This window comes from Telopea speciosissima, chromosome 6, assembly GCF_018873765.1.
Source record: "Telopea speciosissima isolate NSW1024214 ecotype Mountain lineage chromosome 6, Tspe_v1, whole genome shotgun sequence".
Taxonomy (NCBI): domain Eukaryota; kingdom Viridiplantae; phylum Streptophyta; class Magnoliopsida; order Proteales; family Proteaceae; genus Telopea; species Telopea speciosissima.
In genome coordinates, this window is record NC_057921.1 from 54,261,610 (window position 1) to 54,279,757 (window position 18,148).

Genomic DNA, 18,148 nt, shown 5'->3' on the forward strand with positions numbered 1-18,148 from the left:
GATCAGAGCCAGAGGCAAAACCCACACACACACTTTGAATAGTATAGAACCAAGGACAGATAGGGAAGGAAAAACAGGAGAAGGAAAAGTAGAGGAGAAAAATGGCGAATATGAGATTGGCAATGGACTCTGCTTTCTGGGACACCAACATTTCCAGTCCACAAGCCCTTGATGGAACGGTCCGTCTAGTGCCTGGTGAGCCCTTTCCGCTCGATGGTTCCAGAGCCAGCCGAGCAATTCGAGCTCAGCAGCTCTCCCTCTTGGGAAATGGTTTTCCACTTGGTATCATCCCTTCTTATTCTCCAACTTCTCAGAAAGAGCTCGGGTCCTTCTCTCTTCAGAAAATGCTGCTCAGACCCGTCACTTCGAACTGGTAGGAATCGAGTTTCACTCTCTAAATCTCGAGTTCTTTCATAGCCGTTCCCTTACTTTGTCCTTTTGCTTTATCAGTTTATTTTTAATTGATTGATTGGAGATTTTTGTTAGAATTTGATGTTTCGAGATGGAATTTTGTTTATTGAAGCCAAGAGGTTAATAGCGAGATTTGGAATCAACTTATTGGTCTCATGGTTTATCTCAGTATAGAAGATGATACTAGAAATATGTATTTGTCTATGTTAGAAGTCCAGGATCCTGCAACCAGATTAGAGAAGAAGAGGAGAGGAGAGAGAGAGAGATCGAGACAGCAGCCAAGGGGAGGAGGTTACCTGCTGCAAGTTATGTTACCTAGCCGCAGGCATCTTCCTCAAAATATATATAACCTCCAAATTAATCAAGAGAGTGTAAAATACAGAAATACCCCCAGAAACTCAACACTCCTCAAGTTGGAGCATATACATCACCCATGCTCAACTTTTTATAAGAAGTGCGAAAAGTAGGAGCAAATAAAGACTTTGTAAACATGTCAGCCAACTGAGCTGTGGTAGAGACATCCGATAAACTTCTTTAAGACTACATCTCGAACAAAAGGACAATCCACCTCTCTATGCTTGGTCCTTTCGTGAAAGACCGGATTATTGGCAATATAGATAGCAGCTTGGTTGTCACAATACATCTTCATAGGAGTAGGCATAGTGAAACCCATCTCTATAAGTAATGAAGCCACATCAACTTTGCAGCATGATGAGCCATCACTTTGTACTCCACCTCAGCACTAGACTTGGAAATAGTTTTCTTACTCCGCCACATAACTAGATTACCTCTAACAAAAGCACAATAATTGGTTGTAGAATGATGATCACTGGCAAAACCAGCCCAATCAGCTTCAGAAAAAGCAACTAACTCCATATGCTTATTGGGTCGAGAAATGTGGTTTTACCAGGGGCCCTTCAATTACCAAAGAATCAAAACAACTGCATCCCAATGAGCTTCTGAGGAGATTGCATAAACTGGCTGAGAACACCAACTGCAAAAGATATATCACGTCTAGTGACAGTAAGATATATCAACATGCCAATCAAGCTTTTGTATTGATGCACATCCTTAAGAGGTTCGCCATCATCAACGCCAAACTTTTGATGAGGGTCCAGAGGAATGCCAACTGGCTTTGACGCAAGCATACCGGTATCTGATAGGAGATCCAAGACATACTTCCTTTGAGATAGGCTAACACTTTTTTTTGCTTCTAACAACTTCTATACCAAGAAAGTAGTGAAGTTGACCCAAATCCTTGGTTTGAAAATGTTGTTGTAAGTACCCTTTTACCTCAATGATCCCAACTACATCATTGCCAGAAATATATCATATACATAAACGATCAAAACAATCACCTTGTCTCCTTGGCGACTAACAAAAACAAAGTGGTCCGAATAACACTGAGAAAAACCATAGGCTGTGATAGGAGCATTGAATTTCTCAAACCATACCCTAGGAGACTGCTCAAGACCATAAATAGCCTTATGTAACCTGCAACACGACTATTATTCTCCCCCTGAGCAACATACCCTGGGGTTTGTTTCATATACACTTCTTCTTGCAGGTCACCATAAAGGAAGAAATTTTTTATGTCTAACTGAAACAAGGGCCATAATCAAACGAACAAAATTCAATCTGCAACAGAGGAGAACGTCTCAAAGTAATCGGCCCTATAAATCTGAGTTTATTCTTTGCCAACAAGACGAGCTTTCAGCGGTTCAACAGAGGCATCAGGATGGTACTTAACGGTATACACCCAATGACACTTCACCAAGTCCTTACTAGGAGGGAGATCTAACAAGCTCCAGGTATTACAAGTCAAAAGAGCATCCATTTCGACATCCATGGCAGCTTTCCATCCAGGAAGACAGAGAGCTTCCGTATCATGTTTGGGAATAGTATGGGTGGATAGAGATAATGCAAAATTATGAATAGAAGATGGAAGATGAGACGAGGAAATAAAATTATCAATAGGATACACAACCATAGATTTCTGAGTACATGAACGTGTGCCTATACGAAGGGCGACTAGTAAATCATCAGAAACAGAAGGAATCTAAGCTCCACCCGAGGAAGAAGGCAACACAGGTTGTGAGTCAGCTGGAGCAGTAGAAGCCTCAACGGGTTGCACCGTCGCTAGCATACCTTGGTATTGGTGTCATCCGAAATAGGAATAAGAGAGGGAATGGGAGGATTGCCAGGAGAAGTCTACTCGTTGCTAGAGGAGGATCCCTGGGACAAGAAGAATGAAGTGCCTTCAAAGAAGGACACATCGGCACTAATAAAGTATTTCTAGGTAACCAGGTCATAGCACTTGTAGCCTTTTTGTGTATGAGGTTACCCTAGAAAAATACATTTAGTGGACCACAAAGACAACTTATCATGATGGGAATGTAAATTATGAACAAAATAGACACACCCAAACACGCGAGGTGGGCCAGGTGTCGAGGGAAAAGACGGTAAATGAGGAAAAACAATAGAAAACGGAGATATGCAAAAATAATAGCACGAGGTACAGTTAATCAAATAGCAAGCAGTCAGAACACTTTCACACAAAAAATGCTTTGGAATATGCATATGCAAAATAATACCACGAGTTACGTCTAACAAATGTCTATTTTTGCGTTCCACTACTTCATTTTGTTATGGGGTATGGGAACAGCTAGTCTGATGAATCATCCCATGTGTAGTACAAAAATCACAAATTTCATTTTGAACATATTCCAAGGCATTATCAGAACGAAAAATCTTAATAGAAGTGTCAAATTGGGTTTTTATTTCATTATAAAAATTCTTAAACAAAGTTAAAAACTTTAAACGATCCTTCAAAAGGTACAACCAGGTAAGATAAGAGTGATCGTCCACAAATGTCACAAAGTACATAAAACCATGCCTATTTTAACCCGACACGAACCCCACACATCAGAATGGACTAAAGAAAATAAAGAACTACGACACACATGACAAGAAGGAATAGTAGCACGATGATGCTTTTCCAACTTGCAGGCCTCACACTCTAGACTGGACACAAACTTAAAATGAGGGAACAAGACTTTTAACCTAGACATAGACAAGTGACCTAACTGACAATGCCATTGGAAAGGTGTTACATCACCAGCAGTATTAGCAGCAGCAACAGAGGTAGCAGGAGCAACACCGTAGAGGTAGTACCGTCCACCTTCTTCACGCCTTCCACCAATCGTCTTCCTCGTGTGGAGTTCCTGAAATACACAATAAGAAGGAAAGAAAGTTGCTGAGCAGTTTAATGTTTTAGTTAACTGACTAATAGAGAGAAAGATTAAAGGAAATTGAGGAACATGCAACATAGAGGAAAGAATGATAGAAGAGGTGGGTAATACTATACCATGACTGGAAACCGGTGTAGGAGTGCCATTAGCAGGTATTACGGAAAACGAGGTGAAAATAGAAGACTTACCAGTTATATGAGTAGAAGCCTCAGAATCAATGATCCAAAGAATAGAAGTGGTAGTAAAGAGAGCAGGTGCACTTGCATGGGCTAAAGTAGCAGCAAATGTAGAAGCCCCAGTAGATGTACTTGTGGATATCTCATGAGTCTGTAAACGTCGTAATAACTGGTTGATGTCATCACGTAATAAAGAGCTAGCAGATGGACCACCTGATGAAGAACTTGACTTGGCATCACTGGACGATACTGTATCAGTAGCGCCGTCTAACACTGCATGATTGGCTAGCTGGTTTGTGCCACTCTGGCTTGCCATGCTTGGCCCAACAAGTCTAAACAGTGTGATTAGGCTTGCCACAATAAGTACACTGCCGTGAGGAGCGATCTATCTGCTGTCCTCCAGAATCACACCCACCAGATGTATGACCTCCCCCTGAACCACGGCCTCTACCATGTTCATGACTGGAAGTAAAGGCAGAACTATTGCTGGAGGAGGAATCAGGCTTTGCAGCAACACATTAAAGGCGAGAATAAGTATCATTAGGTGTAGGAATAGTTTCTCCAGCAAGTAGATGACCTTTCACAGCCACTAAGAGGCTGTTTATGGACAGCCACCACTTACTGTGTCATTGTGCACTCCATGGGGAACCAATGTTGCAGCTGTAAAGCAGCGACTACTGGACAGGACTGCTGCTATTCAGATATTGAAGGAGAACCTACGCCAAGCACAGTATAGAATGAAGCAGCTAGCTGATCTCCATCGAACTAAACATGAGTTTCAAGTTGGGGACTGGGTCTACCTCCGTCTTCGACCATACCACTAAACCACTGTAGCTTTTCGAGCCTCTGTGAAACTTGCCTTGAGGTATTATGTCAATTTTTGGATTTTATAAAGGATAGGACTGGGGCTTACAAGCTTCAGTTATCTGAGGGAGCTCGAATTCCCAGCATTCTATGTATCCAACCTTAAGAAGAAGTTTGGACAGGGTGTTCCTTTGCAAGGATGTCTGCCTCCAATGAGTGAAGAAGGAAAAATGCGAGTGGTGCCAATAGCAGTGTTGGATAGAAGGATGGTGAAGAAGCAAAACAGAGCTACCACAGAGGTGCTTGTGCAGTGGTCCAATGCAAGCCCAGTGATGCACCATGGGAGACATGGTACAAGTTGAAAGACAAACACCCCGATTTTCAACCTTGAGGACAAGGTTGATTTCAAGAGGGACAGAAATGATACGAATCATAGTAATTTATTCTCTGTTTGTATATTATGTTTATATATTGAATAATTTCACTATGTTTTTAGTGGTGTTGTCAGTAAAGTCAGTCATGTTGGTTTGAGTCGTGCATGCAGATAGGTGTTGCGGAGTGTTTTTAGGACTCAGTTACGGAAGTTTCTCTTTGAAGGTGCTATGTAATGAAACCTGTAACAGGAGGGAAGGACATCTGAAGTTTATTGAGTTTGAAGTTTACGCAGCAGTGTTGAGGGATTCTCCTGGACGAGGGAACTGGTTTTCTTGTTTTTCTGTATGTTTTCTTCCTGGTTGTATCAAATTATGTGACTTGAATTTTATTTTATTCCCCTTATTTTTTTCAGCCTATTCAGCCTCTTCAGCCTATTCTTGAAATTTGACTTTGGCATTATTATTCTTTCGTTATACTCAAAATAAACAATGTGAACATCATGTTTTTATTACTCAAACCCTGCATCAAATCTGTTTCGACCTTCTCACGTAATTTAAACTTTGTTTGGTTCAGGGTATATTTCATGAATCATTGTTTTTCTGTTATTAAGTTGTTTCTGCTGGAAATTTTCGTCTGCAGCAGTCGCAAAGTTCTGCAGAACTGCTAAAGAAGATACAGAAGATATGTTGAAGTTTTTTAAAGTTTGGGGGCATGTTATATATCTGATTGACGGCAGGGATGCTTCAGTTAGCCATATGTTACCAAATTATTGCCTTACTGATTAATATTATAAATGCACGCTTCAGTTAGCCATATGTTCTGAAATTATTGCCTTACTGATTAATATTATAAATGCACTTTGTATGGTGTAGGTGGCTTGGATTAATTGGGCAATTTCGTCCGAAGAAACTGTTCTCTTCCATTAAAGCAGAAGTGGTGGGTGCTGAAGAGCTGGAACTGTCTACATTTAAAGATATAGCCAAGCATTTCTTGGACAAGTCACTCTATGCAATTGGTTTGTGCTCACAGCTTTCTCTTGCCCCAGAGACATCCTTACTTTTAAGCACAGAAAAACATGGTGAGAGAAAGAGACGCTGCTATAAAGCAATGCTTTTTCACAAGGCAAGATTGCCGTCCATCACTCTTATTTTTCAATATTATTTTGTATTGAGATATTTTACAAAAAACACTTAGCCATGTTCCTCTTCTTCCTTTCAGTTGCTTTCCTTGAATCATGATTAGGCATTACAATCCTGTTTGAAAACCTGAGCTAGCTTCTTTAAGTGATAATATCTGCAAAGCAGACATGCTCAACCTGCTAGGTCATTCCAAATTTTTACCAAGCCTTGTTGGCCAAGTCCCAGAGACCAAACTGAGCCCTCAGCCGAGTGGATAGAAGAAAATGTAAGCAGCTAACTTAATTTGATTAGAAGGATCTTGATTGGGGAGCAAGCATCATCGTTTTGAGTTTGGTAGTATCTGTTCAGGGATGGCCTAATTTGGATGCCCAGATTGATGGAGATGTGTAGAACGGGTGCTTTCATGAAGATTTGGCCGTTTCTGTATTGTATCCAGGCGTCAAAACACACACAAACCCAAAAATAATTCTGGATAACTAACTAAATATTAATTATAAAAAATATATTTTAATTAATTAAATTAAACATTATATTATTTATATGATTCTTTTTGTGTATTAGCTGTCTCAATGTTTTTTTGCTGTATTAAAATGAGACTATATGAGCCTGATAAAATGTAAATTGCATCTCTTTTATGTGAAATAATATTAGATGTCCAATGCAGCATCAAGTTTGGTCTGGTGTGCTTGACTTTTTAAATTTGTTTGTCCCACTGACACTATCTTTGGGATTCTTGGATTGGACCATGAATGGACCAATATGTTTCATTTTGGGTGTCCAATGGGAATGAGCTTAGTATTTTTGGGTTTTCAGTTCTAATGGGCCAATTCTATAAAAAAAAAAAAGGGCGTACCCAATGCACGAGGCTCCTGCCGCTGCGGGGTCTGGGGAGGGTCATAATGTATGCAGCCTTACCCCTGCTTTCGCAGATAGGCTGTTTCCAGACTCAAACCTGTGACCACTTGGTCACAATGGAGCAACCTTTACCGTTGCACCAAGGCCTGCCCTCAATGGGCCAGTTTTATAAGCCCAAATATTAAGGATTTAAGGCCTATACGGGATTAGTGTTAGTTTCTTTACGGATTAGTGCACCGGGATATATGCCCCTCCCAGACCCTGCAGTAGTGGGAGCCTCATGCACTGGGTATGCCCTTTTCTTATTCTTTATTTTAGTATTGTTTCTTGAAGGGTTAAATAGATATGCTAGAGTCCAGGCTTAGTTTCTATTTTGTTAAGTTCTAGAAGAGTTTTTATTTTGTGGAAAACTTAGGTTGTAAGTGATTCCTCTTTCCACACATGGGAGTTTCCTATTTTGGTTATTTCATTGAAGTTATAAATAAAGAGTAGGGGATCACACTACCCCAAAAAAATTGAACAGTTTGTTTGCTTATGCTTGCTGATTTCTGTGAGACTCAGAACCCGTTGCTGTGAGATGCAGTGGGTGGCGGGATGCCATGTTGGACTGGTGAGATGCTAGTCAGTTCTAGGTGGGAAGCCTAGTTTATGTCCTCCTTGTATCTTTTATCTTCTATCTTCTTCTTCTTCCTCCTCCTCCATTAAAGGTAAGATTTCTCCATTTCCTGCATCCTGTGCATATCAGTTTTGTCTCCCTTTCCTGTTCAGATTTTGACTTGCTGTTCTGTTCACTGGGTCCTTGTTGCCTTGTTCTCAGTTTCAGAATTCATTCTAGTGCAGGGACAACCACCATATCAGTTCCCCGAATCCTTAGTAGCAGCAATTCTTTGTTTTCCCTTGTGGTGACCTGCAGCAACAACTTAAATGCTCTAGTTTCTATTTTCCTTGTAGTTTATATTTCTATTTCTTCTTATTATTTTGTTTCCTTATTTACTAAGTCATTCTCCACTTTCTATTTTTGTTTTCACTTAAGTTTCTAAATTTTAGCCACATTCTATTTTCATAACTCCTTGATATCTTCCAATCTAACTTTTGGATTCACTTCTAATTTTGGCAAGCCATTCCATATATCTTAAATGCCTTGTGACCAGAGTTGCAACCAGATCTGATCACCCTAAACCAAGGTTGTTGGTTGTTATTAATTAGGGTTATTGATTGACTGTTGTTCTAGGTCATTGTGGGCTATTGGTTCCTAGCTTTGGGTAATTAGATAGCTATCTTCAATTTACAGTATTGTCTTCCTTTCTGTTGGAGAAACTAATTTGTCGGTATCAAAGCTGGGAAAGCATATGAAAGCTTAAGAATTATTTTCCAGTAGTAGAATGCAGGATTATCATGCTGTAACCCCAAGGGTGGCTCAATTGGCAAGGTACGACATCTCAGGAAGCGGAGGTCCTGAGTTTGACTGTTCTTCCCCTTTTGGGGCCATCCGCATGAAGATCCATGATTCTCATGGGCCTCAAACTTTCCTGGTCCATGTGGGTTGCAGGATCTTACATGGGCCTGGGGGATCTACCCGAAGGGTGGGCCATGGTATTGTTGTTCCAAAAGAAATTTTATCATGCTGTGTTGGGACTGGTACTCTGAGAATGTTATATATCCAGTCTCACTTGTATACTTTGTTGGAATCTCCTTGGGTTTTCATGAATCCCTACACAAGTTTCATACAATAAACTAGACCATGATTGAATAAAGAATACGGGAGAAACGATATGTACCTTGAACCTAGGTATCTTGATGAAGAACGGTTGTGAATCCATGACCAAACTTGGATAACTGTGATGGGAATCTTCTACAGTCTCCAAATCTCCCGTAAAGCTCTCTTTCTTGTGGACAAAAGAGAAAAGAGAAAAGTGACTGCAGGGACTCTCACCAAAAGTATTTATAATACTCCCAAACCCTAACCCATTTCCACAATGGACCGGTTTGGCCCAACTCAAGAATAACAAGTAGCAAGCCATGTCAGCCCATGTATTTTGATTCCCATCAATGACTGACTCGATAATTAATCATGCCTACATATCGACATTGGAAAAATCTAACATTCTACCACTTGGGCTAGATTAATTATAAAGTCATCATCTTCAGATGTAGCCATAGAATCTCAATACAAATATATTGCCACTAAACCTTGATCCAGTCAGCACACTGCCGAACCATGTATATCGTCTTTGTATTGTCTATTTGTGGATTTGGAGTGCTGTGGTTTTTGCAGGATGGACATGCAACCCTTGGTAAGCCTGACCTCTTTGGTTGAAGGTGATGGTGCATGCGAACTGTAGCCGGTAATTACGGAGTGCTCTGGCCGGTGGTGTTAATTGATAACAATAGTACTATGACAAAAAAAAAAAAAAAAAAAAGATTTTTATTTAGCACTAATTCACCCCCTCTCAGTGTCAACCTGGGAACCTTAAATTGAATGAATTGTAACAGTGATTTGAGTTTGGGGTGTGTGGGCTTTCTTGCCGTGGTTCTTCTTTCCTTCGTTACTTCTGTTTCTTTCTCTATCTCCTATTTGGTGCGACCTCTCTTCTCTCCCCGTTTCTTCTTCCCAAGCTTTTCTACCCTGCCGTTTTACTGCTCCAAACCACCCGTAGTTCAAAATCTCGTATCGTTTCGGTGTCTTGACCTGGTCGAGACAACTGAAATCGGCGAGACTGTATGTTTTCTTTTTTTGGGTACAAGTTTGATGTTTCGGTGGGCTCCGAAACTTTTGGGGCAGCTTGTTTTAGGCTTATTAAACATATTTAAATCTTCAAATTGTAAAAAAAAAACACCTAATTTGGTGTTTTGGATTTGCACCCTAGGTTGACAGTAAACGTCGAACTCTTATGTAATATTGCTTATTCTACACATTGCTTGAGTGCTATGAGACGTAATTGGCAAGTAAATTATGAAATAATAGATGAAGAAACATAATATTCAATAATTACTTAAGAAATAGCTAAAGACTTAAAGTAGAAACTACAAAGTACAGTGAACAATGCATATTACATAGACACCCAACCCAAGTATAGTGAACAATACATATGTAATAGACACCCTTGTCGAGATCTCGGAAAATGCGATTGAAATCTTGGAAAACTCGACCGAAATCTCGGAAAACTCGATCGTAACATTGCAGGTTTGATATTTCGTTTGCAGTTTCTTCTTGACCAGGTCGAGATCTCGACAAGTTTTTGAACTATGAATCCATCCCTATTCTGCCACTGGCGGTAGTACCAATCCCAAAGTTTGTTTCAAACTCACCAGTGGGAAGTCGGTTTGATCTTAATTGGGCCATAAACCCTCCTTCCTTCGGTGATCTGAACCCTAGAAGGCCAGGCCTCAAAGTGCTCTCTGTTTTTGAGAACCAAACTGCTACCAGGATCTGGTTCTCCTTCCGCCAGTGACTACTTCAGAGTTCAGACCACTACTGTGGAGTGTGGACATAACGGCACTTTAATCACTTAACTGTGTATTAAATTTCAGAAGAGTGGGTTAGTAACTTACCTTTGGAGTTTTTAATCCTTCAGAGATGATTTGGCTGGGTTTGATTGCTTGAGACCAGTTCTGGATGTACCACCTCCCTCTTCCTTATCGAAAGGAAGAAAAAGGTCGCTTGCTAATATTTAACAGGGTCTTACTTTACAAATTTGTACATAAGCCCCTGCTTTCTGAACTTTTACTTTAAGTTGTCACCAATCTGATTCTGTTACTAGAATTGCCTTTATCTTTAATTTTAATTCCAGATTTGTCCAAACTACTGTTTGCTCATTCAAGAAAGGTCCTTGCCTGTTCTGAAATTTACAGAATTGCCACTGATTCTGTTTACTCTTCCTTAAAGACTTTGAATTCAGATTATTTACAGTCGTGCCACTAATTTGCTTGAGTGAGTTGATAACTTGATATTAGTTCAGGTGGGCCCATAAGCGATCCGAACCGGGTTTTGGAACCTCGGATTTCACCATTATGTGTCTAAACTCTAAACTAAGACAATTTTTTTTGCATCTGAATTGCAAAGCTGTTCCTTATGCGACAATGTTCTTGTTCTTAGAAATTCTTTATTGACTGCCTTAACTTCTATTTTGTACTCCCATGAATTTGCTTGAGAGTACCTTAGGTAACACTTCTTGCATATTTGCAGCTTCCTCATCATGATGTTACTATGGAAGCAGCATGGCCTGAGCTCTTCATCGACCGGAATGGAGGATACTGGGATGTACCTGAATCAATCTCCTTAGATTTGTCATCCCTTGTCTCTGAATCTGGTTTGAGGTACCGTTTCAGTATACACAAAAATAGTGGCCATCCCCAGGCTGTCAACGGCACAATTGGTGACCCTCCTGTAGCTCTAATGCCTGGATTATGTGCAAAAGCTGCCTTTTCATATGAAAAGAGCAAGGATATCTGGAGAAAAAAGGAGACAAAAAAGGATATGATGGTAAAGACAGACAAGGGTTTCTTTTATCGGCCATCATATGATGTACGTCTGAGAGAACCTCATGCAGCAATATCTGGAATTATTGGTAATGTGGTTTGCCTTGATTTTGTTAGATGAGATATTACTATTGTGGGATTTCAATATATCATAGAAAATGGTCAACTTTACCAATCCTCTTTTATCTGCTTTTCTTCCCTTTTTCTCTTATAAAATTGTTTGCTAAAGTGTGTATCAGATTTTATGTATGGTATTGGGAGGGGGGTCTATTATGTTTCCTGTGGTTTTTTTTCTTAATTCTATGATAGGATGCGACTAATGACATTGATTGTCCATTTATAATTTATTTTACTTGTTTGTCGTATTGAGACTTTCAAGTTGTTGACAGCATAGTAGCATATCAGACCATTTTTTCCTGAATTTTTTTCCCTTTCTGCCATGTCATCTGCTTGTATAGCTTAATGAAACTTTCGAGATGCTTGAGCCTGAATTTTCTGAGTCCTGAGTCATGAGTCTTGATGAAATCTAACCTTTTTTCTTTTTAAACCGACTGGTATCAGGTTGTATTTGAATGTGACTTGGCTTTTCAGTTCAGTTATCAGACTTGATTTGATGTTTTTTTTTCTAATTTTTTCTCGTTACTTGGTGGAAGATGATACTTCCATTGGACAAACTGTAAAGCTAGAAATCATGAATCTTGGGACTTTGTAAGTCTTTAGGATTATCTGGATCACCTGCTTCCACTTGCCAGCAATCGCATACCACTCAGAATAGCTTGTTAACATTCTGTAAATTCGATTTTAAATGTTCAGTCGTAGATCAGTTATTTATTTCTTACTTTCTATATGAAATTTTGCTCAATTAAGAAAATAGATTAATTCGTTTTTCATAATGTTCATCTACATTGGGTGCTCTTTTTCTCATCAGATGCCCTAGCAAGGTTTTTAAAGTTCATAGCAAACATGGATCTTGTGACAGAATTCATATAAGTAATAACCAATACCCGCGCAGATCAAGAAGAGGAAGAAGGAGAAGAGAAGAAAATAGAGGGAAAAAACAAGAGCGGTTGATTAGGGAGTTGTGTTACCCTAATCGACAGCTTTAAGATATATTTATAATCATAATAATGTAGCTAATGACAAGAAACTGCTCAACATATGAGTAATTACCTATATGTTCCTGAAACATAAGAACCATTACAAAACACCTTCTGCGGTATAACTTTAACACTCCCCCTCAAGCTGGAGCATAAATGTCTCCATTCCCAACTTGGAACAACCTTGAAAAAACACATTTCAAAATAAAGCTTTGGTAAACAAATCACCAAGTTGATTGGTATAACTGACAAACAGAGTGGAAATCAACTTCGGCATTATAGCATCTCTCACAAAATGACAGTCAGCTCAATATGCTTAGTTCATTCATGAAAGATAGGATTACCAGCATTGTTGATAGTTGCTTGATTATCACAATACGTGTCAATAGGCTTGTTGACTGGAAAATTGAGCTCTTAAATAACTAAATTTGACCACATTAATTCAGTTGCATTAAGAGCCATGGCTCTGTACTCGACTTCAGTACTAGGCCTCACCACTGTAGTTTGTATTCTTCAGTAACAATATTACCACCAACAAATGTATAGTAACCAGTGGTCGACCTCCTATCACCTTCATCAATTTCCCAGTTAGCATCCGAGTAACTAACAAGATCGATATGGTTATGAGGTTTATGAATGAGTTTCTTTTTTCAGAGCACCCTTAAGATATCTCAAAATACAACATGCTGCCTCTCAGTAAGCCTCTTGAGCTTCTTCATAAACTGGTTCATAACTGAAGTTTTTGGGGAATTGTGACTTGTGTCTATGAGACACCAGCCAGCTTTATTTATAATAGAATGATATGAGGTACAAGTACAATAATGCCCCTAGGGCAACACTAGAGAAAACCCTAAGGACAGTTCTACCCTTATACCCATATTACAACACTCCCCCTCAAGTTGGTGCATAAATATCATACATGCCCATCTTGCACACAATAGGATGAAAACCTTTACAACTAAGACCATTAGTAAACACATCAGCCAACTGATTACTAGATTTAACAAATGGTATACAGATTACACCCTGTTTGAGTTTTTCCTTGATGAAGTGGCGGTCAATCTCCACGTGCTTCATCCTATCATGCTGAACTAGATTATGAGCAATGCTAATAGCCGATTTACTATCACAATAAAACATCATATGAAGTTGGACAAAGACACTGAGCTATTGAAGAAGACTCTGAGCCATAACAACCCACAAATACCATGACCTGTAGCACGAAATTCTGCTTCAATACTTGATCTAGTAACCACAGCTTATTTCTTGTCATGCCAAGTAACAAGATTCCCATCAACATAAGTACAGTACCCTAAAGTCAACCTCATATCATCAGGAGAACCAGCCTAGTCTGCATCTGTAAAGGCTTCAAAGTTCAAACACACATGTGATCATGAGGAGAGAAGAGAACCCCTTTTCCTAGACCAGACTTCAAGTAATGCAAGATGCAAAATACTGCCTCCATATGAGTAGAATAGGGATCGTGCATGTACTGACTAACTAAACTCTCATCATAGGCTATGTCCAGACGAGTATGAGAGAGATAAATCAACCTGCCTACCAATCTTTGATATCTGCCCTTGTCGACTGGTTCCCCCTCTTTATTTCTAAGATGGGCATTAGCTTCAAGGGGGTGTATCTACAGGCTTACACCCAAGCATTCCAGTCTCAGATAATAGATCAAGAGTGTATTTTTATTGAGAGAGAAAGATACCTTTTGATGAGCGGGCAACCTCGATACCAAGAAAGTAACGTAGAGATCCCAAGTCTTTAATCTCAAATTCCTTTCCTAAATAAGACTTAAGATTAGATATCTATGTAGGGTCACTTCCAGAGACAACAATGCCATCAACATAGCCAATGAGAACCATAATGTGATAATCTGATTTAGATAAATAATGTGTGATCAACGTTACTTTGTTTATACCCAGCAGATACCATAGCCTTATGAAGACAGCCAAACCAAGCCTTGGGTGATTGCTTCGACCCATATGCCCGTTTCAGCTTGTATACTTTTCCTTAAGTGCCTTTGTTAGAGAAGCTAGGAAGAATTTCCATATGCACCTCCTCAAGTTCACCATGCAGAAATGTAATCTTGACATCAAGTTGTTGTAGTTTTCATCCCAAATTAACAACACATGAAAGAATAACTGGAATAGTGTTCATCTTCGCAACTGGAGCGAAGGTCTCCTAATAATCAATCTCATATGTCTGGGTAAAGCCCTTTGTAGCAAGCCTAGCCTTGTAACGATCCATATGCCATCCCTTTTCTATTTAATTGTGAAACTCATTTGCAACCTATAGTTTTCTTATCTCGAGGAAGAGAGACTAATTCACATGTGTCATTTTTTCCAAGGGCCCTCATTTCTTCATTCATAGCATCTTTCCATCATGGGTCTGCTAGAGCCTCTTGCCAATTCTGATGAATTGGAACAGAGGACAGAGAAGACACAAAAACACGATAGGATGGAGAAAGGGAATCATAAGACACACCATGAGAAATAGGATGTTGAGTGCAAGTTTGTTTACCTTTCCGAACAGCAATGGGTAAATCAAGGGAAGGATCAATTTGATCACTAAGGGAAAGAGACTCACCTGATGGAATGGTTGGAACTATGGATCCTGGATCAGAGGAAGGCGGTTGACTGGGTAGAGTAGGCACAGTTGCAGTGGTGGTATCAATTTGCTTGTTCCGAACACACACATAAACATGTAGAGGCTTAGGAGATGATATAGACTCCCCTGAAATTGTGATTGAGGCTGTGTAGACTCCCCTTGAATAGATTCATTCTCTTGCTCTTGAAATATTGGTCCATCAAGTGGAGAAACTATCGACACATCTTCCCTAATAATGTTGTTCTCCCCCTGAAGAGGTGTTGAGGGATAGTAATAAGCTTCAGACTCATGAAAGATCACATCCATGCTAACCATGCCACGGCGGGAAGGTGGATGATAACAGAGGAGAGCATCAAATAGACTCCTTCCCTAAAACAGTAGAGAGGGAGCCATCTGCAACTCTAACTCTATCTTTACCTGAACATGGAGAGTACTGGAAAAAATGGTACCCGGTCATATGATAAGTGGCCCCTATGTCTATTATCCAAAGTTTGGATACAACTAAGGCACAATGACCACCAAAAATTGGAGGCAGAGAGTGCAGGAACCGGAGTATCAGGAACTGTGGCAGCGGAGGCAGTAGATGGTGAAGAAGATGTCGAGGGCTCCAATTTTATTATAAGATGCCTAAGAAGTAGAAGCTCATCCTGAGATAAAGAAGATCCCATCGGTGCAATGTTAGTCGTCTCAGTGTGATGGGCAGAACCTGAATGAGCAGGACTGCAGGAGTGGAGCAACCACTACCACGGCCACGAGATGTAGTGGGACGACCATAGAGTTTCCAGCAAGTTTCCTTAGTGTGACGTTCCTTCCCACAGTAGGCACACTTGACCAGTTCCCTATCAGTAGTGGGATGGTCACCAAAACAGGTAGAACCTCCTTTAGGTTGAGAACCAGAACCAGAACCTGTATAAAGAGTTGATCTCTCCTGAGATATGGGCTACAACATCGCAACACAACGGCTATCTTCCATCTAAACAAAGGAATATGATTGCTCCAGGGTTGGAAAGGGATCACGACTGAGAACATGAGCTCGAATTTAATCAACCTCCACATTTAAACCAGCCAAAAAATCACACACCCTGAGCTTGTCTTCCCTTTTCTTGGAGTTCGTGGCATCTATGGAACAAGAAGCTTGGAAGTCCTCATAAAAATCTAACTCCTGCCATATCCCACGCAACTTCGAGTAATACTAAGATAGAGTCATCTCCTTCTGCTTGGTTTCATGAATTTTCTTCCTCAACTCATTAACTTGTGCATCATTTCCCACCTGGGAATAGGTATCTTTGGCTGCTTTCTAGATCTTGGAAACAGTATCCATCAGTAGATAACCCCTTGCAATATTCGGGTGCATAGCATTGAGAAGAAAAGACTTTACCAGGGCGTTGTTTGAACTCCATTTCCTTTGAGAGTGATCAGCAGCAGTAGGTTTCTCAGTTTCACCTGTAAACCCAGCAAACCCTCTGGAATAGATATATAGGAAACAGGAACGAGATCACATCAGCTAATTGCTCCCATCCAATTTGATGGAGCTAGCAAGGAGCGAAGGAAAATAACTATAAGTCCCACGACTCGCTCCATCGAATCCAGTTGATGTAGTGGTTAAGTCAAACATGACTACTAATCCCAGAAAATGTCATAGGTAGAGAAATCTCTAGAACATGTAGCAGCAAGTGGTCTTTACAACGATCTCATATACACGAACTAGGGCTCTCAAGCCATACAGATATAAGCCGAAGAGCATTAAATAGGCAAGAAGGAGAGAAAGGCGAGAGAGAGGGGTGAGAGAGCAAGGAACGAGAACTTGTCTCGAGTACAGGTTTCAACCTGCCAAAATTCCGAGTTGGCTCGAGATCTTAGGAGATCTCAAGCGAGTTCAGGTAATTTTTTTTTTTCCAACTCGAAGGCTGGTTTCGGTGGGTTTTAGACCTGGTTTGGGTCTGGAATTTGGTACTTAGCCTCTTTTAGGCCATTTAAACACAATGACACTATCAGATTTTGCAAAAACAAAGTCCAAACAGGAGTTTCACTTCGGACCCTAGGTTGGTGGGGGACAACTTATTAAAATACCCTACTATTACACATAATTTAGTAATAGAAAGCAATCAAAGCAGTCAATTAATGTAAGTCAACTTAAATAAGCATTAGAAATGTTAAAGTGTAGAATACATCAATCTGTTTAACATATTACATCTATGATCTATCATCCCATAAAATGTGATGCATTCACTCATTTAGAACGAGTCGGTCCACATATTCTTCCTATGTCATACTGATGTTGTAGTATTGCATATAGTTTGCCACAGAATTCATATAAGTGTTGTCATCAACATATGCCAAGTCCCATATCTTAGGGTATAGAGGAGCCGTTGCCATGAGGCGTGAGATCCATTGCTACTGTCATACTAAGGCATGTATGGGTGTGGCTGGTTTGGGACTGGGAATATGTCCACAAAACTTGACCCAGTGCTTTGATTGTCGAACTCAAGTGTTGACTGCCCAAAGGCCCCAAACTGACCATAGCCACTATATTCGGAACCAGTGCTCTCTTGGCCATAATCATAATCATGATGAGGCTGAGATGAATGCCACGACTGAAATCCAGGTTCAAATTTGGGGTGAAGAATCACAAATATGATGCAAATCCTTCAGTTTTGTAGCTGAATGTAGTCTCCAAAAGGTTGCATGTTGAAATCCAGGTGCAAAATGAAGCAGCAACTGCTCACAGGGGAGAAAAATGGTTGAAATCTGGTACTAAATAGAGAACTCGCGAGTTCTGTTTAGTTCTGGAACTTTTAAAGGCAAAAAGGGTCGAAATCTGGGTCGGGTCGAGATCTCGAGATCTCGACTTGACCGAGATTTCACCCGAGATATTGTAATTTTTTAACTCGGCATACATCTCGTCTCGACCATGGAAAAAATCGAGATCTCGCGAGTTCTTCTTC

General features: G+C 40.1%; 1 protein-coding gene and 1 long non-coding RNA gene across 2 annotated transcripts in view; one reads left to right on the top strand and one right to left on the bottom strand.

Moving 5' to 3' along the window:
* LOC122664564 (protein TRIGALACTOSYLDIACYLGLYCEROL 4, chloroplastic) overlaps nt 1-18,148 on the top strand; it is a 26,987-nt gene continuing 8,839 nt past the window's right edge. Inside the window, exons 1-3 of the mRNA XM_043860437.1 lie at nt 1-373; nt 5,890-6,139; nt 11,198-11,579. Of these exons, the coding sequence (XP_043716372.1) occupies nt 102-373; nt 5,890-6,139; nt 11,198-11,579 (904 nt within the window). The 5' untranslated portion in view covers nt 1-101. The remainder of the gene's footprint in view (nt 374-5,889; nt 6,140-11,197; nt 11,580-18,148) is intronic.
* LOC122664567 overlaps nt 14,661-18,148 on the bottom strand; it is a 21,672-nt gene continuing 18,184 nt past the window's right edge. Inside the window, exon 3 of the long non-coding RNA XR_006333354.1 lies at nt 14,661-14,737. This is a non-coding gene — a long non-coding RNA (uncharacterized LOC122664567). The remainder of the gene's footprint in view (nt 14,738-18,148) is intronic.